Source organism: Agelaius phoeniceus, chromosome 2 (assembly GCF_051311805.1).
Source record: "Agelaius phoeniceus isolate bAgePho1 chromosome 2, bAgePho1.hap1, whole genome shotgun sequence".
NCBI lineage: Eukaryota > Metazoa > Chordata > Aves > Passeriformes > Icteridae > Agelaius > Agelaius phoeniceus.
The window spans coordinates 83049835-83075440 of NC_135266.1; the positions used below are offsets into that span (position 1 = coordinate 83049835).

The 25606-nt window shown below is 39.9% G+C and overlaps 1 protein-coding gene across 1 annotated transcript in view; it reads right to left on the reverse strand.

The window, feature by feature from the left end:
- Positions 1 to 22992, reverse strand: part of TMEM135 (transmembrane protein 135) — a 156302-nt gene extending 133310 nt beyond the window's left edge. The window contains exons 1-3 of the mRNA XM_054654627.2: positions 22657 to 22992; positions 12399 to 12526; positions 6872 to 6964 (exon numbers count right to left, since the gene is read on the reverse strand). Of these exons, the coding sequence (XP_054510602.1) occupies positions 6872 to 6964; positions 12399 to 12526; positions 22657 to 22797 (362 nt within the window). The 5' untranslated portion in view covers positions 22798 to 22992. The remainder of the gene's footprint in view (positions 1 to 6871; positions 6965 to 12398; positions 12527 to 22656) is intronic.
- Positions 22993 to 25606: the final 2614 nt, after the last annotated feature.

Genomic DNA, 25606 nt, shown 5'->3' on the forward strand with positions numbered 1-25606 from the left:
CACACAGTAAACCAAGTGGTTTCCTCAGTTCATATAAATGAAGCAAATTTTACTCTGCAGCTACTTTTACAAATGGAGTAGACAGTTTATACCATTCCAGTAACACAGCATCTTTCTATGACCCACAGAGGACATCGTCTTCCTTCACACAGGACAGCCTCACAATATGGCTACAATTTAAATGACAGCCTTTCCCTCATCCACTAGATGGGTGACCTGGTCACAGAAGGACATCAAATAAGTTAAACAGGACTTGCACTTTGTGAACTCACATTAACTGTGCCTGGTGATCATGATGTTCCTTTAAATGCCTTTCAATATTACCCAGAATAATCTTCAGAATGTTTCCAGAAACTGAGGTTAGACCAACAGCTCTATAGCTTATTGGGTCTTCCCTCAGACCCTTCCTGTACATAGAGTAACACTGAGAGGTCCTGTTGCAACACCCAATAGCTCCTTCAGAACTCTGGCATGAATCCCATCAGGCCCCATGGACTTGTGAACATCCAGCTGATACAACTGGCTCCTTACAATTTCAGTGTCTGCAAATGGATTGAACTCCAAATCAAAGAACTGAGCAGCCTATCAATGTTATTAAAGATGGAAGCAAAAAACAGACTTTGCTCTTTCTACATCTCTATTAGTCAGGCGATCACCTTCAACAAGTATCAATGTGTTTTCTTTAGAATTTTCCTTGCTATTAATTTACTTTGAAAAGCCTTTCCCTGTTGTACTGTACAGTGTACAGCACTGACCAGTTTCAACTCTAATTGAGTTTAACCTTTCAAATCTTCCCCCTGCATATGCGAATCACAGCTCTGTACTCCTTCTATGATGCCTGACCATGCTTCCAGAGATCATACAGTTTCCTTTTCCCCTTGAGCTCCACGAGGAGTTCACTGTTCAGCCAAACTGGTTTTCTGGCCCACTTGCTGGACTTACAACATGCTGCAATTGCCTGCTCCCGCACTTAGAAAAGACAGTTCTTAAAAACTGACTTTATTAATATTGATTTAACTGAACAGTTAAAAACACGCCAGAAACTGTTTCTAGAATTAATACATGATTCAATAATAGTAAGGCAAACAGAAAACTCTCTGAATATATCAACAAAGTTATGACTGCCAGGGATATACCTTAGAGAGAGCACCAATTCTTCTAGTTTAAAATACTGGCCTATCTCAGGTTTTTCCATGAAAAATATCCTAAGAGCTGCCTATCCTGAGCAACCTGCCATTCACAATGTTGTCTCCATCACAGCACCTTTCAGATTGACTTCTGCCCTCCCAGCCTTGAATGATCAGTTTTCCTTTCTTCTGATAACTTAAAGCAATCTGTTTTTGTGGAAGTGTCCCTGTCCATGGCAGGGGTGTTGGAACTAGACAAGCTTTTAGGTCCCTTCCAATCCAAAACATTTTATGAGATGGTTCTAGAACTACAGAACAGTAGCAGCCCTCCAAGCATGCAGCAAAACATTTTCAAATGTTTATGCACTGTTACAATAAAAACATAAATCCTCAAACACTGGCTTTCACCAAGGCAGTTGCTGAAGTATGATGAAATTTAACATATTTTGGTTTAGAAACAGAAACCTTTCCCAGTAACTTCTACAGCCTTGCTCCATATTCCACACCAATAATCACTCTAGAGGAGTACAATTCCAAAAAATTTGTTTCCCTGCTAGGTCTCCTTATCAAATTACACCACAAAATACTCATGTCAGTGATCCAAACTCCAGAGTTTTTTCACTACAATACAAAGAATATGGAAAAAATCACTCCTCACATGGCTTGCTTTCTCAATTTCTTGCCTATATCAAGTACAATTAAAGCTTGCAAAAACACTTGCTGTGTTAAAAGAGTTTGTTCATTTGTTTTGATTACTCACCCCACCAAAATGGTGATTTATCTGTTTCCCTAAAACATATCAAACTGAATAACCACAAAACATTTTTGAGAAAGGAGATTATACTACGTCAAGTCTAAATATACTATACTACTATAAAGAAATATACATCAACAAATCTGCATTTGAATGTTACAAAGTTACAAAATTCATGTATTTCTTTACAGTGTGTACTTTTAATGATTACAGTGCTGCCATATTCCTCCTTTATAATGTGTTTAGACTAATGGCAGTTATGGCAAGCAAATAATCCTAACAGCACTGAATGTTTCATCAGAACAAACATGCAGTGTAAAAATTCCACATTGTTCTCACACAAATGTTTCTGTCACTTTTCCAAGCAATACATAGTAATACCTTCTTTCCAAAAACACTAAATATATGTGTGTATATACAGATCTCTTTTATAACACACACTGTTGCACTGCTTTACTTTTTAAATGCATGTGCTTTAAATATTTTTCTAAGAGTCCAGCACACTGATTTTTTTTTATGAAAAACACCCAAAGTTTTCAACTAAAAACATATTACAAATACTTGCCCAGAGCACGATTTTACAACCAAATTATGAAAGCCCTAAATCCCAAGTTTTATAATACCATCAGTGACAGAGTTGTAACTGTAGCGACGAGACAGGCGCCGCTATAATGTTAACAGCCAGTATGTAAACACTAACGCAGCCTAAGGGAGGAGCAGGGGCAACCCCACAAGTGTCCCTTCACAAATGCCACAGAAATTTTAGCTGGCTGTAGTTAAAACTTTCTCTAGCTTAATTAGTTACAAAAGGCAGGGAGAAAAATTCCCAAACAGCCAGGCAACAAGACAATTAATTTAATTAAAACTGGAATTGTGTCCCCTCTTAAATCTTTATAGTTCTTGAAATTCATTAATGCATGATTTCTTGAGCAAGAGTCCAATAAAATGAAGTTTGCCATTTTGCTACTAGCAAAACACAACTTAAAATGGTTTTGAAATATCAGTGCATTCACAAAACACTTAGAGAACACAATTTTTTCCTAGAAAGTAGCCACAGAGGACTTAAATAAAGGCTCTCCCCCAAGCTATGGTACTTCTTTAGAAGTCAGCAAGGTACAACTGATCTAATCAGATTTCCAGTAACTGGCTGGCTTCAGCCAAGTCTCAAATCACATTTCAACAGCTTGATTCACAACAATTTTAACAAGTATATTCAGTTACTTCCTTGCTTTCTAACAGTTTCAGTACTTGTAGAACAAGGCAGTGCCACGTCTTTCCCTCCAAGCCGCATATCTCCTCCTTACTGTATGTTCAATTCTTGATGATATCATTTAATAGATGTTGAAAGAAATGACAGGAGACTGTAACTTGGAATTACAAACAGAAGCCAAAAGACATAAGCAAAATATGCTTTTTAAAAAATTATAAATAAAATTGCTTCTGATCACCAGTTGGAAACACCTCCTATAGGAGCCAACAAGGATTGTATGGTTAAACAACTCCATACAAAAGTTAATTAAACAAATGCAATCATTTCCTAAGGAAACTCAATGAAATTAAAGGAACTGAATCATCTCTATTTTTGAGGAGACATTAACACAGCCTTTAATGTCTAATACTACAAAACTGAATTCGGTGATGAAACAATTGCACACTTTTCTTTAATAGAAGATGTAAAACAGGTGAATCTGCAAAGAACATTATATTCTTTTAAGTATAATCATGCAACCTATTAGAAGCTTGCTTGCTTATTATTATATATCCATAGCTATTATGACAATATAAACATAAAGAATGACAAAAATATTGACAATTAAAACAAATTAGAGCCAGTAAAAATGCTTCCTCCTAACCCTAGAAGGCAATACACAAAGCTTGAGAGCACTAGAAAAAGGGAAAAATTCTGAGTTCCTCCTAGTGGAGTAAGGGACAAAAGGCATAGAATATGTGTTTGCAATGTGCAGATTCATAATCTCCATGTTTATATATCCAAATCCAACTCTTATCTAAGAAATAATTTTTATCAAAACATTACTTAATCATAATAATGTGACCAGTTCTCTTTCCATAATCTCACAGAACATTTATGGACACATATACAAAAAAAAGTTAAGAAGTGTTTTTATTCCTTGGCCCTTTCCACAGATCCTGATAAACTAGCTTTCATAGACAGGACAACTATATTTTATGGTCATCACATAGAATGCACATGGACATATTAATGTGCCATTTATATCTTTATAGACCTGCAGGAGCATAATATAGTGCAGAGCATTTCCTGGGTCTGTTTGAAGTTTCTATGCAATGTCACCTCCCCTCCTCATTGCCAGTGTCCCGCAAATCTGTAATTATATATAACACAGATAAAATCTACAATCAAACTAATTCTGTCACACATTAGAAACCATGTTCCTGCTCAGGATTATAATGTGCCTAGCCAAGCTATAAATCTCTTTTTCCCATTCTTCCATATGAATTACATACTACAAGGCTGGCACACATGAACAGTGACACTTGGAAGAAAATCTGATTTATAAGCCTGCTGTTCCCAAGTTCAGGACTGACAAGGACACTGCACAAGCAAATGCCAGTGAGGTACTTAAAATAGGGTATCCACTTGGGAAGAGATTAAGTGATTAAGTTCAATGTTGCTGCCAGCTGCTAGTAGCAATTTGAAGGGCTAGAGATAGGTTTATGAACTCAAATCAGGACTTTTTCCCACTTCCCTGATTTTTCACTACAATTTGTTCTAAGCTGTTCAGCAGATAACTGAAAATGCCCGTGTCTCCATGTGAAACATCAGTTTCCTAAGGGACTGTGAGTCTATTAAAATTTGATTTTGCCTGTAACAGAAGCTAACAGGCAAACAGATGTGAAATCAGAAAGTCATATTTCACTGTCAGCAGCAGCATTTTGCACATTATACATAGTTGCCATCTGAGAACATACCAAACAACTTCGTATTTTAAAAAAACCCTAACTTTCAAATACCTTTTGACATCCTTTAACAATTGCTTTCGTTACGAACAATGACTCCACATTTTCATATATGTGTTATACTGCAATACAAAGATTTGCTTCTTTCCTTTAACTGATCCAACATAATGTGAATTTTTAGACAAAATATCTTAGGTCACACATCATGGATTCTGACAGAAAGGGGAATAACCCTACAGAAATTAAGTATTCTAGCATCATTCATTGCATACATGCTGTACCAATATACTTTTGTCTTTTCCACATACATCTATTTCAATTTCTATTTCTTTCAAATTTCAGATGCTAAATAGAATCCTGTTCACATATCACAGCTTCCATACATTGCAACAAACAAGTCTAGAAAAACCCATATAATATAAAATTTGTTTGCCTACTCTTTCTGTTACTCTTAAAAAGCACAGCTTTGCAACTTTCTCATAGTTGTTTTGCTGTTATACAAAAACCTTGTACAGGTTTCGCCTCATAAGCAGTTTCAACTCTCCACTCACAAATATTCTGAAAGGTACAAGAAGGTCACAGACTGACAACCAGCCTGATTTCTTCCTCTTTAATGTTACCTAGAAATATTACATGTCAGGCACAGAAAAGCCTCACATTGTAACAAGTCTGTAGGAAAAATTAAGCCTGTGTTACCACTGATAAAAGGGAGAAAATACATTTGCCCTCACCCCAAAATGATACTCTGATGCCAACAGCAATGCTGGAGTCTAAGTAACTAGATAAAGTTCTACTAAAATGTATCCAATCTCTTAAAAGTAATTACTGCAAGATGAAAATCAGTCAGCTAGAGAGGACATGAAAAAGATAATTAACAAATTTGGTAACTTGATTATTTGGTAACTTAATTACGATTATTTTCTCTACAATTACATTAAACAAAGTGATTTAGAAGTGCTCCCATACTTCCAGAAACTCTTACACGTCCTAAATCTTCAAAAACAATGGCTCTAACGCATTCTTTTAAAAGGATAGAACTTTGACATACAGAAAACTTGGCACAGGATTTGCTTACTCCACAGCTGAAGTTCGGGAATGGGGCCTGACAGTGAGTCAACAACAACATGATACATATTTGCCATTATTTTTAAATGGCTGCTTATGGAATTTTCAGACATCCACAGCAATCCAAAGTGCATTCACACCACGTGAACTACCTCCTTCACTATCTTTTTAAAAAGAGTAATCTTTTCCTTTCCTTTCCTTCTTTTACCTTGTCTTCCTTAAATTAAACTTATTAACCAGATGCCTAAAGCATCTCACTCCACAGTAAATTAAGAAAGTATTGTAACTGACACTATTTATACAAGCTACCAACATAAATTGAATTTCCAACAATAAAACCTTACAAGCCAGGATTTCATCTGCCATCTTCCTGGGCACATTACAAATGGCAGCTTTGGGCTATCCTTGGATTACTTAGAGTTTTCTTCCCCCTCTTAATACTTTCATAATGAACTTACCTCTGACAGATGAACTTCAGCACCTTGCCTTAAGTGAAAGGCTTTGCTTTCTGTACCACTACATTTCATCCAATCTGAATTATTTCAACTCACCCACAATTTTCTCCACAACGTCCTGTAATTCTTCCATCTTAACCAATGTCAAGTTGTTAACTCAAGTCATCAGCATTCTCCTTCTTTGTGACTAATTACAAACATTGCTCAAATTATATTTTAAAAAACAAACAAGAACAAAACAAAAGTTTTATTAGGGAGCCCTAAGCAACCAAGCTTTATCAGGCAATTCTGAGCAATGCAATTGCACACTAAACAAAACAAACCACAAACAGGAAACTGAATGTTCGTAAAGTGTTTTCTCACTGTACCTTTCTAGATTTAAATTTAAGGTAGCAAAAAAAACACTATTTCAGATGAACTGTATTTCCAGCACTCAGAAATAACCCCACTGAACTGTCAAATGTCAATTATCAAACAACCAAAACAAGAAACATTATTATATTAAGCTGAAAATCCATAAACACAAATCCTACCTGCTTTTCCTTTCAATGAGAATAGCCATGTAAGAAGCAGGTAAAGCTGCACCAAAGCCAGGAGACCAAAAGTAGAATTTTCCAAGTATCTTCCTGAAAAAGTAATTTAGACACATATTACATGCAAATGGAACATTCATGCACCACACTGTATTTTATCTGTATTACAAAATTACGAATGATTTATGAATTTTGTCTTCTTACATTAATCTGTACCTAGTAATAAACATTAATCGTTGTATTTTTACAATTTGAGAATTCTCAGAAGACTTGCCAAAGTGCTTCATAAATACCTGAAACACTTCATTAATGTATTCATTTCATTTAAGTGGCTACTTCCAGGAAATCAGTGTCTTCCAACACATATTATTGAAAAGTTGCAGATACTAATTACAAAAAAATCTTCTAAAAGACCTTACAGCCACTCTTTGCTACTTGTCCAAATACAAGTAGGATGTTCAGGAAGATCTGCCTTGAGGAACAAGTGATGCAGTCAGGTGAAATCAAATCAAATAATTATAATACATGCCACACTCCAAAGAGACAATCCACTGATGCTAAAAACAGGAAAATGCACATTTACAGTAAGCCAAGGAATCCGTCTCTACATTACAAGTGGATGCAACAGTGAATTCCCAGTCCTATTAAGCTGGGTAAGCTCTCATTTTTGGCAGCTAGATCTGGATTTCTTTTAGAGGTCACACAATTTCAACTACCAAAATTCCTTCAACAGTAAGAATTGAAAAAAAAAAATTATTACACAAATGGCAATATCTAAGGAAAATCTTTCTATAAATTGGTCATTATTAAAGGAAGAAAGCCAAACTGCATGCCAGACACAATGTCACCCACCATGTTTGGTCTGCTGAGGATACCTGCACCTTCAAACTTATTCAGGCAATCATAGGCAAACAAGTCAAAGTTGTGACATTTGGTAGCATGATAATAAACATACTTCAATTATACCAATGCTGCTCAGCTGACAAGCACTATCAGTGAGAAAACAAAGCACTACAATGGAGTCTACCCTTCTAAAAACACAGCAAACAAAATAAACAAACAAACTGACAAACACACAGTAGAAGAGGACACTTTCTTAGACAAAATTTCACGTTGACAAGACAGAAGAGAGAACCAAGACAATTAATCAACACCATCTGATTAGCTCACTTTCAGTCTTGCTGTCAAAGGCATGAGCAGCCTCATCTCATACTTCTGCAAAAATAACATTACCAGCAAGCAATGCCAGCTTATGTTCCTAAGTGAAAAGAGAGCCAGTGTATCAGCAGTAAGTGATGTAATGGCAATTACACACACTGCTCATTCCCACGGCTGCAAAAGGATAATTTCTCAGGATGACAATGCCAAACGCTGCAGGAGCTGAAGTTCATTATTAGGACTCTCTCAGAAAGTAATTACTGTATGAAGTTTCAGGGAAGTCATTTTAAGCATCTTAATAAGTATGAACACATCTTACCAGACACACCTGTTAAATAACAGAACAAATGCCTTTTCTGTGGGAAAGAAACAGTAATTTGTTCTTTTGGCATGGTTTAGAATCCTTTTACAAATGCGTGCATGTTTGGTTTGACAAGATTTCGGAAACAACAGTAACACATTTTACATAATAAAGTCCAGTGGAAATAAAAATGTACAGTCACTAACTGAAACATTTAAACTTCTCCTAAAGCAAATGAAAATTAGGTTTTGTTATTACTTGCATGGTTATTTTCACATGTTCTATGGATAGAAATTGGAGTAAGAATAAGGAGTTCTTTCAGATCATGCACCTAATTCCTCAATCTACAACTTGTATATGGACAAACATAATTACTCTAGTTGATAGACTAACAGAACCATGTCTTTATGAAGTTTTACATGTAATTGAACCATAAACCTAAAAATCACACCTTTCATTTAAGAGATGCAATGCCTGTCAACACAGGAACCCAGCACTTCCATCTGAAGCCCAGACAGATGTAGTCTGCTGGATCTCACCAGTGGAAGAGATTACAACCCCCAGCTGGACTGTCACACATCCTTCACAGAGATCAACACCCCCACTGCTCTGCCAACAGAGCAGCCTGTACACAGACCCTAATTCACCACACAAAAAAAATAGAAACTAAAAGGAAGTCAGTCAAGTTAGCTTGGCAATCTCTTCTAAAACAAGAACATCTACCCACTTCCTAAGTCATTGCTGACATTGGATTTAGATATTTTTGACATTTTACCCACCTGTGAAATTGTAAGAGTATTAAACAATGCCTGGAATAATTTTAATTCCACATTCTTACCTAAAGTTTACATCCTTGAGAATTTTCATCCATTTCAATTTTGGTAGTTTTTCCTAGCTGAAAGGAAGAAACTACCATGAATGTGTTAACCATGAGTTAACACATCCAGCTATAAACCCTTACTCCATTGCTTTGGTCTAGAACTCCAGGAGGGCAAGAGCAATCAATTGCATGAGGCTTGCTGGACAATGCTGCTTCTGAGTTACTGCTGCTGCTAGAATATACCTTTCAAGCAAAAACAGATTTAAAAACTGCAGCATATATCCTATAGTACCAATCTATCACATCCAATCTCTCATCACTATCTAGAACCAGATGGAGAGCATCTAGATCTTCACAGCCTCAAACAATCTCTTTCCATGGTTGCATATCAACTCCAGAAATACTCAGGCCAGTTATGCAGAAATAGAGGTACTGCTATTTCTTTGATGGTTTAGAATGTTTCTGGCCTAGATAATCACATACCATGACTCTCGCCCTCAGGGCTACTAAAGGAAGTACACTGTATCACACAGCAGTAAATTCAAAGAATAATACAATTTCAATTAAAACAATAAGAAAACATAAACATTAAAAAGACACAAATTGGTTAAAAATAAAGGACTGAAATCTCACATTTCCATCCTCCATCAACCACCCAAGAGCAGGTGAGAGAAGCAAGCTTATATGACTCAAGCTGCAAGACAAGTATATTAAATACAAGATATTAAGTACATTTCAAGTGAATGACTTTTCAACATTATGATCTTAGGAGAAACTCTTAAAAAGGCATAGTGAGCTCGTGAGCTCAGTTTGTAAAGGTGTCATGTACTCATTCAGCTTCCTGGTGCAGTCTCATTTTTTCTCCAAACACCACTCAGTCAGCTTCTTGACCATATTCAAGTGCTGAAGTGACTTGTTCAAAGAACCTACCAAAAACAACCCTCAAACACCTTCCTGATAAATAGCAGCTAGTTTAAAGCCCATCCCTGAGTAAGGACAGACCTGCTTTTTTACTTTGCACTTCATCAAATTTCATAAGTGATTTTAATCAACAGATTTTTCTGAAATGGATGAGACTCAGTTTTAGATTTCTGTACCCTAAATAATCTCACGCAATCTCTCATACGAGTAGTCAGCCCCTCCTCTAGATTCCTTAGGTATTCCAAAACAAAGAACATAACTGGAACTTCACTGGCAATTTATTTCTACTACGGAAACCAATTATTTATACCTTGTTTTGTTTCACATATATTAACTACTTGCTAATCATTTACTAATTCCTGGAAGACAGATTTTTTTCTTGATGAGTCCAAGCAAGCATTCTTGTCACAGGCACCTGGGAACACATGGAAAATGCTCCACATAGATCATCACTAGGTATGTACTCATTCTTCAGAGGATATAAGTTTGGAAAGTATTTCTTCTCTGACACATAACATGGATAACAATCATGTTATCCATTGTTTTCTGAAATGTAATTTAATAGCTCTTAAATACCCTAATCACTCAATTGCTGAGACTCTGAATTTCATTTTGGACAGAAAAGCTGCAAAATTCTCACTATAACTGGACATTCATGTACTTCAACAGGCACCATTACCATGGCTGCCTTAAATACTTGTTTTGCCTCTATTAGTGATTTCAGTTCACCAGTTTCAATCAGCACTCTAGCCAACAACTTTTTAGTTTCAAGTCCTGCAATTGCAGGTGGTGGGCAGTGTGCAGAGACTCTGCCAGCAAGGATTCTGCTGCAGCTGTTTACTCCTCAGGGGCATCCCTTTGCAAGAGAAAAAGCACGTACACCTCCCAAGATGCTGGTTGGTTACTGGGCAGTACAGCTGTATAAATGGCAGAGTAAGCACTTACATGTGTTTCTTGTCACATTTTTGGAATGTGACAATCTTGGAATTGTCCTTTACATGGTTCTGAGCTAGGTCAACCCAAACAGTGCTTCAAGGAGACTTGGAGGGCACTTGGGCTAGGCAGCATTTCCATTACCCAGTCTGCATCTGGCCATGCTGTTCTGGAGGTCAGAACAGCTTGAACTGCTGTGCCCACATAGGTGAAAGCGATGCCATGCCAGAGCAAGACACTAATCTCTTACCTACTTCACTGACCAGCACAAGCATGGTCATGGATCTGTTAGATGGCAAATATCCTCTGTAAGAGGAACTGCTGAAACCATACAACTTAAAACCATAGCAGCTTAATTTAGAGAATAACATTTAACTACAGCATTGGAATAAAGCACTGCAGATTTACAGGCAAATACATGGTAGAATAAGGAACAGCACTCTGTAGTTCAGAGGAATAAAGATGAATCAATATTCATACAACCTAGATTGCTAGAAAACATCATATTCTTTAGAGCTCATTACTTATAGATGCACTTTGAGAATTATTTACTTGAAAAGCATTCCATGGCTCCTCAGCCAGCTCCTCTTCTTCTCTACCTTCTCCTCCATCTTTGAAGGGAAGTTGAGAGGCCTCTGAACAGATTTAGAAGTAGGGCATAAGGGATTTATCTTTTAGAGGGGCTGGCGAGTATGCTGTGAGTTAACTTTCAAACATTCATAGCTCCTGTAGGATTTACATGTCTACATGTAACATCTCTTACAATAAATGCATAATCATATTAATAAAAAGCAAATTTAATTATTAACTATCCTATTTCACAGTTACTTGAAATATATGCTGGAAACAGAATACAGAGATGCCTTTTATGCTCATTTTTCAGAGCAAGTCTATATCTTACAGAATCCCAGAGGCTGTGCTGGGATTTCATTCATTTATGATCATAAGGAAAAGTACAAACTTGGATGACTGGATAAAGTTCAGTATAATTAAAAGTTACCATAGCCTCTGCATGAGGAAAATAGAAACCAATAATAAATTACATCAATTATTTCTATGAAAGACAGATTAGGCCTTTTTAACTCCCCTCTAGAAATTATCTGAATTTTGTGCAGCAATGTATTTTGAATCTATAAAACAGAGAAAAAGAAGCAAAGTGGATCCCTTGACTTGTTTACTCATTTAGAAGATTACGAAAATGAGAAAAGTAATTTTTTAAAAGTAAAGTTTCATAATCAAATGGTAAAATCAGAAATCAAGATAATTGCTGTAGCTTTTCTTATTTCAAAGCTCTACAAACAAGTCAATTAGAAAAAGAGAAAAATTATTATACAAATTGAAAAGTTGCACAAAAATAGCTTTATTACATTTCATTTTTAGGATAGTATACCAACCTTAGAATGCAAAAGCAAGCAATATACAAGGTCCCATTTGCTGTCAGAAAGGAAGTTGACTGTAAGATCTCAGGTAGCAGTTTGTACAAATAATAGTCAAGTTTTCGTTTCCTGAGAATAGCTGCAACCTGAGAAAGAAGGGAAGAAAAAAAATGGAGGACAGACTTTAATTCAGTTAGGCACTCTTTGCACATCATAAAGAAATAGAAAAACAGAAAATGAGGTATACCCACTTAAGTAGTAAAACAAAGCCTATTAAACTTTATGGACAATACCACAAAGATTTGCTTTGAACTTGTTCCAGCCATTACAATATTTATACCAGGAAATACATCAAGCAATATGAAATGGGAAGTATAGGAGGAATTTTATTACCTTGTTAACATTGGCTATAATTGTCAGAAACATTGTCTGCCAGGTATCAAAACTTTTAAGATGTTGATATAGCTACAGAGTTCTATCTTTGAGACAATTGGACAATCACACAATTATGGTTAGAATATCACTAAAGTAATCCAAATACACGCCTTACACTGTGCCTGTGAAGTGGTGATGTATTTTTAAAGGTTTTATGCTTCAATTAAATAACTGCAAGTCCTCAAGAAATGTTCATGATCTGCTGGGAGAACAACACATTCCTGACATATTTCACAGAATTGGTATATTACCTAAAAAACTGCCTATAGCAGAAAACAGGCTCAATCTAAAGAATAAACATTCTTTTTGTTCAGTTTAATGTATGCCCCAGGTATTATAAAGAATAACTTATTTAATGACTCAAACACTAGAGGTCTTCAAACTTTTTTTTGTCCACAGAAATTCTGCAATTAGCTAACAGGAAGATGTAGCAAACCAGGCTTGCCTCAGAGGTACCCAGGGCTAAGACAAGAGGCAACAGACAAGCACAAGTATGGGAAACTCTGGTTAGACCTAAAGAAAAAAAGTTTTCATTTCAGGGTGGCTGAATATTGGAGGAGGTTGCTGAAAATGATTGTGGACTCTCCACCCCTGGAGACCCTTGAAACTTAACTAGAAAAGTCCTTAAGCAACCTCAGGGCCTCCCAAGGTCCCTTCAGCCTATGTGCTCTTATGACTCCATGAAAGTATACTTTGAGTGCACCATGAGACAATGTTTCATTCTACTAGGATTATCATCTGTAAGATTGATCTCTAATGCAATACAGCAATTATCTTTAGCTGCACTGATCTCCCTGGGAGTCTCAAAACTGGATGGAGTTTTTGGTCAATGCTTAGAGAAACAGAGCAAGCTTCATATCGCTAGTGCTGATAAGAAGAAAGAATGACGTCCTGTCAAATCCATACTGCCAGCACATCTCAAAGGCTTGGTTGTGAGAGGGAGATATTCTTACCAAACACTGTCCACTGAATAGCAAGTAGATGCTTTAGAATCCAAGATGGGCTGAAGATTCCACTAAAACTAACCATGGGAAAGTTCTGCCAAAATCTTATTTCCAAAATGAAGCTTGAACTAAGGATTAAGAGGAAATCCATGCGTGAACAGACCTCTGAAAACAGATTTACACATTACTTAATCAAGTATCAAGATTGCTTTGAGCATAATGGATTAGGCAATAATGCAACCCAGATAATTTTTCTGCTGAAGCAAAGTCTTAACGTAGTCTAAATGCCAGAAAACTAGTTGCAACCCACTCAGCTATTTCTAGCATATGGTAGGAAGCACATGAACATTGGAACAAAATAACAATTTTTTTGTTTTAAGAACACAGCCCTTACACCAAAGCATGAAGTCTTGCTCCCTCAGACCAAAGTGTAAGAAGTGCAACACAGAAAGATTGGTATCTTATAAATTAATGTCAAATCAAATTCAAAAACTTATTTTTGTAATGTCTCCAGGAAGTTTTAGATTAATATAAATTTCTGGTTTCCCTTCTCTTCACTATGCTACTCCCAAATGAAAAACAGAAAAGAACTAGAAACCATAACACACAAATCATTCCAAAGAAAATTGCTCATACTAATTGAAAGAGAAATATGTGTGAGAGCAATAGAGCTTCATGCACACATACACACCAAAAAAATAAAAAGTTTATAAAGGCTTAAATGTTCTAACTGCTTTATAGACACCAATGAAGCTAAATATTGTGTAGGGCTAAAAGCAGACTACAGAGTTCTTCTACTCTTCTACTGCCAGTGATGTGATTATATGGAAAAAATACCAGATATTTCAGGATACCATTTTGCTGTCCCTATCAGTGCCACACATTTCAGAAAAGTATTAATAAAGTGCAGAAAGGTTATGAAATCTGATGTCAGAAAGCAGCAGTTCATGGCTCCCACTGGGATACGCTTCACTCAAGTCAGCTGGGAGGACATTGTGATGAAAACTAAATTCTTACAATAAATGCATGGGTCAAGGCTTAGCAGTGGATGTCAATAGCAGAAAGAATGGAAGGAGAGGGCATCAGGACATCCAGTGGGTACATCCTTGGCAAAATAATAATCTCCACAAAGATGCTAACAGATGCATTGAAAAAAAAAACTGGTCAGTATTAATAAAGAAACAGACAGGAAAAATATTTTCTAGCATTAATGTAGAATTCACACAAATGCATTTTGACTCTCCAACATGAAAAATGTAATTATAAAAAAATCAGTCTACCAGTTTCATGATACCTCAGTTTGTGGAATATCATTACTCAAGTCCTTTTTCTTTTTTAATTTAGTCTTTATAAGCAAATGCTAAGCCCCATAGATCTAAAAAAAAATCAGAATTTATTTATTGTGTCCTAACCATGGAAAGAATATACACAATTCCAACACCATCCCTAAACCACAGGTACACAGTCTACTGCAAGATTAGAGCTAGGCTATTGGTGTTCCAGCAGAAAAGGAACACGAGACTCAAAGCCAAGCCTGATTTGAGGCACCAGCCAAGCCTGATTATTTTCACAATGTGTCATGTAACGCCTACAAGTATTCATCATCCAACCACAATAACCTCAGCTTCACCTCCAGCATCCTTAATCCTCACCTATATCCCTGAACTATGCATTCCACAAGAGGCACTGCACACAAAGGATAGTTTGACTTAATTAATGCACTAATTGGCTGACCAATGTACAGTTGGACAGGTTACACAGCAGGCTAAAAACACCGCAGGCTTTCTGCCAATTCTGCTGTCCTGTGTACAACATTTTTGTCTCTCCCTCCTCCATCCTCCCTCCTTAACCATGTCCTAAGTTTGTACAAAGTGTATGACTTCAAGGACTACCCCTCCATCAAAATTTGGTGGAATTAGACAACACATACTACACTGACTGATGGAAAATGGAAACAAGCACTACCATCTCTCATTCCTTCACTACATCCAGCTGAAATCAACCACATCATAACAAACTTTTATTAAAGAAAAAAAGAAAGAATTTTAAAAGCTCTATAGAAATATGCAGACACTTAACCAAATCCTTAGGAAAGCAGAGGTCAATAGCATTTATAAGCACAACTATCTGACATGTTGAGGCACGTTTAAAATGCAAATTTGGAGATAACCAATACAACCATGCACATGGTTTATATAATCCATATGCTGCAAGTCATTAAAAACCCAAGGGAAATTTTATTAAATAAGTCACATGATAAAAGCAAAGTAATCTCCAGTATTTAAAACAGTCAAGAAAATAACCTCAGATTACTCAAACGGTGGGCAGAGCTACAAATACATGTCAGATTTTCTTCAAAATCATATTCAATTATTTATATGTTCTTTTAGAACCATTTGCAACTTTTTACAAATTTTACAACAACATTACTCCTTTGTTTTATAAAAATTATTTTTAAGTGCTTTGCAGTAACTAAATCTCAAAATGCCCTCAGGTAACACTTGGGTTTTGAAAGACACTTGTTCAAATAAGCAACTTCTTTCTCATGTGTCCTCTGAAACACTCAGATTTGTTTTTCCTTAGTTAGCTCATCCCTTCCTGATTTCACAGATTACAAAACCTGGCTCCTACATTGTTTAATTTCATAACTCAGTTCCTGCAATACTCTGAGGAAGAACAATGTACCTCCTGCTCTCTGAGTTGCCCTGTCTCATGTGAGATGCTATATGAGGATCACCATCAGTGGGCTGAGTTGTTTTGATTTGGATTTTTTTAAATTTTCCATATCCCCCAACCAACTAAAAACAGTACTCACATATTCTTTAAGGACATCTAAATTACCTTCAAGCCTGGAATCACTCTCATTCCATGACAACTTATCTTTACTATTTGTTTTCCTTCTACTGAAATGAGTTGGAGACTCTATTTCATTCCCCTTAAAATGTCTAACTCAGCATAATTTTCAAGGATTGTCCTCCTACCCTGAAATTCTTGCACTCTACTGTAAAGCTGTACCAACTTACGAGAACAGATTTATTCCTTGATAAACAGTCCCTGCTAGTTCTCAGTATTTGTAGTGTCTTTACCAAGATGTTTGCTCAGTAAGTCAAGGCTGAGGCTTTCCCTGATTTCCAACATTACTGTGATGCAGGTTCCTGGTTACCCCTTGGATCTTTGAGCATAAATTTTTCAGTTCACCTGAATTCATTATATGATGTTTTTAAATTCTCAGCATATCTCAGAATAAAGATTCCTTTTGGTTATTTTCAATTTATGAAAGAACTTTTATAGTGTGGCCCGAAAGCCACCTGAACAAAGTGGAATGATCACAGCCTGGAATGAAAAAGTCACAGATTCTTACTTTAGTAACATCTAGGCTAATTTTAGTCATATAAAATGACTAAAATGACCCAGCTTCCAGAAGAATCTAAAGGAAAGAAGACAGTGACCTACATGTCATTCATAACATAGCAGAGAGACACAGGACACTGCACAGTACAAAGATGAACAGATATCCAAAAGAAGGCAATCACATACCACCATCACAGCAGCTCTAGGTACTGGATTGGACAGAAGAAAGATTACTGACAGCCTAACCCAGAGATCCAATATGGCATCCAGAAGCATGTTCCACAGTAACACCAACATCCTCCCTAGTCTCCACATCCCACTTTTAAATACACAATGGTTTGCAGGACAAACAAGGAAAAATCACATTTTAATATACCCAGCAATTCCAGAGTATTTTAGAATACAGTCTGGGCAGTGCAGCCCTCTTACACCCCTCAGAAAGATGATATATGACAACTCTATCTATGCTGGCAGATAAGAGAGGATCTTATCTTTAGTGTTAGCTGGCTCCCCACCTTTGCTCAGGACCAGTTCAAACAGCTCTCCCAAGGGAAGCTGTGTCCAAAGCAAACGTGAACCAGCAGCAGGATAGCCAATGCACACCATCCACCCTTGGGAACAACCGCTGGCCAATCCTACAGCAATGTGCCTACAGCCAGGAAAGTGATGTGAGACTCTCACTTCAGCTTGATCTTTGGCTGGTGATTCTGTCCCACCTTATAACCCTTTTCAGAATAATTCATTAGCACAGTAAGAGTGGTTCTTGCAGTTGCTGTCTCCAGTCAAACAGGGATTTACCTGTGAAGTGACCTGCCAGCTGCCACACGCTGCTTGCACTGCAGCTCCCTGGCTCATGCTGTACTTGTACCAATGTCGCTCCCACTGACGTTGCAGAGGAAGGAAAAGCACTTTATATTTATACAATACCTGATAGCATTTGTGTCTCTGACAATATGATATCCAATCCTATTCCTAGGGAGGTTACAGAGTAAAGAATGGAGATTAAGATACAGAATACAGTTATTGATGGGTCAAACGGCTCAGGAAGACAACAGCACTGGAATCCTAAGTAGAAAAAAAAACCCTTCTGACACAGGAAGAGAAAGAAGCAATTGGCATCTAAAAACCTGAAGATTGTTCTAGGCACAGGAAGAAGTAATATGGCACAAGTATGAAGAAATATTAGAAGTGAAACCAAAATGAGAATCTAAAGTAAGAAAATGAGCATTAAAAGAGTATGAGAAGAAATTAGGAAAGAAAAAATATCAATGAAATAGGGCAAGTGCTGAGGATCATTAAAATCTGTACTGGAGCAGCAGACTCTGGTCACATCTGTTCTGAAGAGTTGGCTGAACCACCCCTCAGTGCAGAGGACATGTGAAACAGACCCACTGGCACCCACACTGCCCTAGGCCTGCTGCTCCTCTCCTCTATGCCAGCAGATCTGTGTGGGAGAGGTGTCTGGAGTCAGAGCCAGGAGTAAGACAAGAGTCAGCTCGGGCCAGTGCTCAAGCTGTGCTCTGGCTGTGCCCTTTAGCAGCAGGAAGGAAGGGCAGCAGATATAGGGGAGGAAGGGGGTGGTGCTGAGAAGGAAGAGCAGGAGATGTAGGTGGGGAGAGGAAGACCTATGTTTGAAAGGGAAAAGGACAGGACAGAAGTCAGGCTGGAAAGTGAGGGAGCCTGTCTTAAATTAGGTGGAGAACAGACAATCAGACTAAGAGAAAGGAAAGGTAAATGGCATGACTGACTCTTGCCATCCCATAGGCAAAAGGTTAGAGGAATGAGTTCTAGAATTGCTACTACAAAGTAGCAAACAAACAATTTTTACCTTATTCAGATTAGGTGAAAATGTTACCTGATCAGATTATCTCTGATGCGCTACAAAGACTTCATACAAATGACTGAGCATATTTATCTACTGTGCACTATCAGCAAACAAATGTCTAAAACATACAAACCCCCAGGAAAAGAGAACTTTGCTCTAATGCATGTGATGAATAGCACTTTACCCATGTGAAATCAACAGAATCTTGGGAAATGGAAGCTGAGACAACTCAAAGCCAGTATTCCAGCCTTTTCCCAGCTTCATGCAATTTCCCTGTTCAATCATTTTCTTCTCCTCACTTCTGTGAATTTCTAGAAATCTGACTTCTCCAGCTTTGAAAATACAAGATGACACTTTCCCATTTTGTTTAGCTTTGACTAATGTAAAAACAAAGTATAGATGGAAGAAAATACAGCAAATTCTGAGGAAGGACTTTTTCATTGAAGCTTCAAGATACCAAGGCAAATAGTTTTCAAAAAGTATAATTACAACATTTATGAAAGACGGCTTAGGGATTCTTCTGCAGGTATAGAAGCTAAGCAACTTTTATTTTTTTTTTTAGTGGGTCTCATAAGACTTGCATATGGAGACATTCAGTTTGTGCAAACACAGGCAGCTTTAATTACAAAACAGGCATTCCTGTCAGCCACTTCATATGGAGAGAAACAATTCAATTTAGATATGAAGCCCATTTTCACTAAAGCAGTCCATTTGTACTGGAGCAAAAATAAAGACAGTGCAAGTATGGTGTCTCAAGGCTATATTTTTCCTAACTAAAAAATACTCAGGCACAATTACTAAAAAGACATGGAAAAAAAACAAACAACAACTAAACAAAGAGTACAGCACTACTTAAAAGAAAAGACTCTATACAGTCACTTACTGACAGCCAATATTTCACTTACTAACACCACTTAATTCAGCTCCATCAGTTTCCCACAGACCAAAGAGAAACAAAGCCTTTGAGAGATGTGGGGTGAAGCTGTTATGAGTTTGGACTCTGGATTGTAACTGTCCCTAACCATGTTCTCTCAGGGAACAATCTCTGGTTATTTATTCTCATCTATTCATTCTCATTTCCACACAAGCTTTTGTGAAAGAGAACTCTTTCATCTCCTTTCCTTAGTTATTAGCTTGTAGCAACAGGAGGAACAATCAGAAGCCATTTTACAGGCTTGACATAGAAAAATGAAGTGCATTTTTTGTTGCTGAGCTCTACAAGGGACCAGGACTAAGTACTACCAGAAACATTATGAACATACACTGATATAACTATGAAGACAAAATAACTTAAGTCCATCCTCTTATGTGAACCTGAACATTTCTGCTGTACACCTGTGGTATTTCATTTACAATTAAAAGGTTTTCAAGCACAACTGTAACTCCAGCAAAGAATGACTTCTGAGATGACTCTCTTAATTCAAGACTGTTCTTTCCCTGCCAGGCTACTTAACTTGCAAAGCTTCTGCTTCCTCCTCTGCAGCCCACATTGCACCCTTTTACTCTTTACCTTACACTGGTTCTGGTGCTCATCAAATCCTGCTTAACTGATTCAATTCATTACTGCATCTGAAAATGACCCCAGCTAAAAGCAGGGTAAGTAACCTCTTCTGGGTTAGCTCATGGAGAGATGAGGTCCAGAATCACACAAAGAAAAAGTACAGTTATGTGTCTGAGAGCAGAGACTGGCAAGTGCTTCCTCTATTTAGACAGGATCTGAGAGCAGCTCAGCTTTAGATTACTCTGGCAGGTCAGGTTAAATGCTATCAACAAAAACCTAAGAGAAACTGAACTGAACTGCAAAGAAGACAGTGCAAAAAGTGAGGCAGAGGTTTTACAATATAGCAGGACATTGGTTGAGAAGGTTCCCACTTTGGGTTTGTGACAAGATGTAACTGTTTATGGGGTCACAATGCAAAACAGGTCAGGAAAACATTTTGTATTTTTAGGTTTGTTTTTCTTTTCAAAGAAATAAAAAGTGGGAGCTTTCCCCCTAACCTGTGACTGCACAACTGAGTGAACCGTAACAGAGCTATGAGCAGGAAATCTCTTGACCAGGTTTGGCTGTTGGGGATTTTCGATTTAATTACAGAACTGTTTAAGCTGCTTTATGCTTAGCCAGACCTGACAGATCACCACTACACCTCTCATGGCTCACTTCAGAACCATGCTCTGCTGGTGCAAGTATTTATGCTCCTACAGAGCAAACTAGATAGAAAACAGATCCAAAGAAAATAGTAGTGGTTAAAGGAAGAGGAGAAGCGAGAATGTTCTCTGTATTAGTTTCATGATACAGCTCACTGTATGCTCCCACCAACAGCTGCCACTCCTGTCTGTGGCAGTTCAGAGTGAAAATGTTCACTGTCAGACACGACAACTCCTTAGGGTCACACTGCTACCAGTTACTGTTTTATCATATAAATGGATGTCATCACAATTTTCACTCAAGAAACCCTTCAATGGGAGCTTAACCAAAATATGTCAGGATGCTGCAGTCCCACTCCTTTCCTTTTCTTTATTACATAGCTCAATAATTTTGTTGCACCAGCGCTGGTGCAGACTCAGTGACTTGTGCTTCTTTCTGTCCATCCAGCTTGGGGGCAGTTCAGTGTCCAGCTCACTCCTCATTCCCCAGGTACCACTACGGGAGAAGCAGGGAGGTGGGGACAGACGCGCTCACTTGCAGCAATTCCAGCTTAGATTGGCTTCCAGGGTATGTTTACACGGGTGATGCAAACACATCCCAGCTCTCCTATCTACACCCTAATTTGCTGGAAATGTGCCAGCTGAGGTGATATAACCAAGTCTAATTGCACACTCTCACTAAGATACCTCACCTGTAGGATACTCTCTGAATACTCAGACTCCTTTAGCCCTCATAAATTTTTTTAGTCTTGCCTCATCATGCAATGGAATCTCCTTGATCTTAAAGCACTGATTACGAAGGTGTCACCAAGACACGTGCATTACACTTGCTGCTGCCAAAGACACAATGCTAGCCTCCCAGGCAAACACTAAGGCTTTTCATTCAGGTATCGCAGGGATTGGAAGATAACAAGAATACGACGTTCAGGCATGTGCCCATGCCCCTCTAGCCACCAACATCAATCTTCTCACAGTATGTTATGCCTCCAGGTGCCACCACCCCTATGTCTTTGCTCTGCCCTACTTGGCCAGGATTCAACATATTCTCCCTGTCATGCCTTCCCCCCCCCAAACACCAGGTTCTCCCCCCCACACAACTTTCCTCCTCCTTACACCAAACGGCCCCACCACCATCCCTCTCCTCCCCAGCACCAGACTCCACACCAAACCATACTATTTGCGATTCTTTCCCTTCACTCCAGGGTCAGGCTGCCCCTTGACTCATCTCCTACCCTTTGCCTCCGACCATAACCCTCTCCCCCCACCCCAGACGAGCTTCCCTTCTTCAATATGCCTTATGTCCTTCCCCCCCACCCCAAGCCAGACTCCCCTCGCCACGGCACCGCTTGTGCCCTCCCCAGAAACACCCCTATGCCCTTCCCCCTCCGCTCAGGCCAGGCTCCCACCAGGTCCTTTATAGCCCCCTTCCACTCCAGGCCAGGCTAACCCCTGCGCCCTGGTATCCACCCAAAACCAAGGCCAGGCTCCCCCGTCTCTATACCCCTCCTGCCCTTGTCGTCTGAGGCCAGGCCCCCCCTTAGGCCGGGCTGCCGCACACACACAAGCACAGACCCACCAGGTAGAGGGTGCCGTAGATGCGGAGGGACTCTGCCAGGGCGCTCTGGGTGACGTGCAGCACAGCCCAGGAGCACTTGGGGTGCCAGGTGTGCCCGATCTCGTAGCAGCTATGGGGGATGGACTTGCTCAGCGCCGCCATCTTTGCAGCGCGCGCGGAGGGGAGGGGAGGGGACGGGAGGGGGGCGCGGGGCGCGCGCGGCCGCCGCGTCACCGCCGGTGCCGGGGGAAGAGGTCGCGCGGGGCGCTGCGCGCGCCGGGGTTACTCGCGGGCACAGCCGCTCTTCCCACGCCCCCCGCCCCGCGCGCGCGCCGCTCGCGTGAGGCCCGCAGCCAATCCGCGGCCGCCGGGGAGCGGCCAGGGCGGGGGTGGCGCGAGCCGCGGGGCGGGGGACGGGGGGGGGCCGGCGGCGCGAGGAGACGCTGAGGGCGTCTGTGTGTCCCGAGTGCTTGTGTGTGTCTGTGTGTCTGTGCGTGTGGTGTGTGTGTCTGTGTCCGTGTCCTTGTGTGCGCGTGTCTGTGTGTTTGTGTGCGTGTGTGCGTGTTAGCGTGTGTGTGTGTGCGTGTGTGTACGTGTGTTACCGTGTGTGTGTGTGTGTCCCGTTTATGTCCCCTTTGCCCTTTGGGTGTCCCGTCTGTGTGTCCCGCTCCCATCCCGAATGTGTCCCTCGTGCGTCCCGTGTCCTGTCACACAGCCGTGGCGGCGCGGGCACTTGTGTGCCTGTACGAAGCTATGTTTCTGTACTTGGTGGGGTCAGAATCGCAGCCATACGGATTTTGGGATGTCTGCGGCGAGAGCCGCTCGCACGACTCGGCTGATTCTCGTTGTGGTGCTGAGAGGAGGTTTCAGTGCAGGGCGAGGAGTCTGAGCAGCTCAGAATTAAAGGTCCTGTCGCATTTACTCGCCGCCTGTGACGGCAGCTACATCTCCTTCTGCTCGCTCCACCCGTGCAGCCCTGTTCCCTCTGGTTTTCATGTCATCCCGCTTCTCCTGAGCCCCTGGATAATGTCAAACGCTGTTTCCTGTCTTAATTGGTGTGGCCTCCTCACACGCTTAGGAGTCTGTCTCCTGTGGTTAGAGTGTTTGCAGGCTGGCTGGAGAGTTTTGTAAACTTGCTGGGAAGTAGATTGGCCTGTGCGTGAGTCCACGTGCAGAACTGTGTATTAAGTGCAAAGTCTTCTTAAAAAAAAAAAGCTTTAATTATGAGCACAGTGATACCAGAAAAGTAAAAATACACACACATGCTCACACACACGCACACACAAAACGTCCCGCATGTCCCCTGTGTCCCAGTGCCACAGCAGTGAGCAGGATGGCCGGCCAGGGAGACAATTAACTGAGGTTTAAAGGGACCACCGGAGGTCATCTCATCCAAGCTCCCTCCTTAAGCAGCATCCCCTGAAGCACGTCACTCGGGATTGTTTACAGGCAGCTTTTGGCTATCTCGAAAGTGAGGGAGACTCCACAACCTCTCTGGGCAGCCTTTTCCAGTGTTTGGTCACCTACACAGTAAAGAAGTTCTTCCTCATGTTCAGGAGGGACTTCCTGCGCATCAGTTTCTGCCCATTGCTTGGCACCACCAAGAAGAGCCTGGCTCTGTCCTCTTGACACCCTTCCTTCAGATACCAACAGACATTGGTGAGGTCCCCTCTCAGTTTTCTCAGGTGAAAGAGCCCCAAGTCCTTCAGCCTTTCCTCATAGAAAAGATGTCTCAATCCCCTAATCACCTTTGGACATGGTGGAGTTTTTACAAAACCATGGAGGCAATGACTGATGACACAGTTACAGCTCAATTGCAAAACTAGCATCTGGATCCAGCTTGAAATTTTGCTAATTTAGGGACCAAAGGGGCAGTGTATATCAGGACCTGGGGATTTTATTTGTGTCTCTGTTAAATAACAGTTCACAAACACTCTGTCCTGCTGAAGCAAGTACACTCTGTATGTCCTGTGCTGAGGTTGAGCTAAGAAGAGATTGTTCCCCTAGGTGGGACATACATCCTGAAGTCCATAGGAAGAACAGCAAAGTAACCTGCAGTGAAATGCAGACTTAGAACAGATCCACAGCAGGAAAATTCTGTCCTCTTATAGCCTGGCTCCAAACAGAACTGTTGAAGAGTTCACCTCGCTGATCAGACTTGAGACCATCCTGTACCACTCACAAAAAGATAGAACCAATTTGTTGCTGATTTTGCAAACTCTTTTACTGCTCTTCCAAAGGAGCTTGCTGTGGGTGCAAGAACATACTTGCTTTAAGTTTCAGCAGCCCAGGGATGGGTAGGTTGGATGGTTCACAGAACTTGGGGCCACTGAGAGACTGTTTGCAGACTCACAACAAATCTGCAGAAGGAGATCTTTGGCCTAAATAGTTCAATTATGTTATTTCAGTCAGCGTATCTGACCAACCAACCCTCTTCAGGTAGAACTCTGTCTATGACAGTTTGTATTTAAAATCTAGTCAAAGGCTCTAAAGATGACTTTTTTTAAAATTCAGCTTTAGTGCTGGGGTACAGCTCCCCTGCAGCTGTGGCTGTGTGGCAGCCTCAGGGAGGGAATATTGCTGTGTGCTGAGCCTTGCAGGGAAGCAGCTTTGGCAATATAACCTGCTGCAGTGCTGCCTGGACTTTGGCTTGGACCTAGTGCCTGCTTGCAGTTTTTGTAGTACTCTGTAAAACACTGCTTGTGGCCAGAAAAGGCAATTATTGCTTAAGTTATGGATTCTGGCTCTCTTTGCTTCCATGTTTTGGCTTTCATAATATTCTGGGCTTAAGTCTTGCTTGCTGCCTTGTGTTTGTAGGCAGAGAACTATGGCACATACAATAGTAATTGCACAAGCTGATTATTTCACCTCTGACACACATTTGTGCAGACAGTCCTAATTTTGGGACCAATTGCCCAGCTCAAGTTAAGCAAAACTGGCAGAGAAAGATCCAGCAAGATACTTTGTTTAT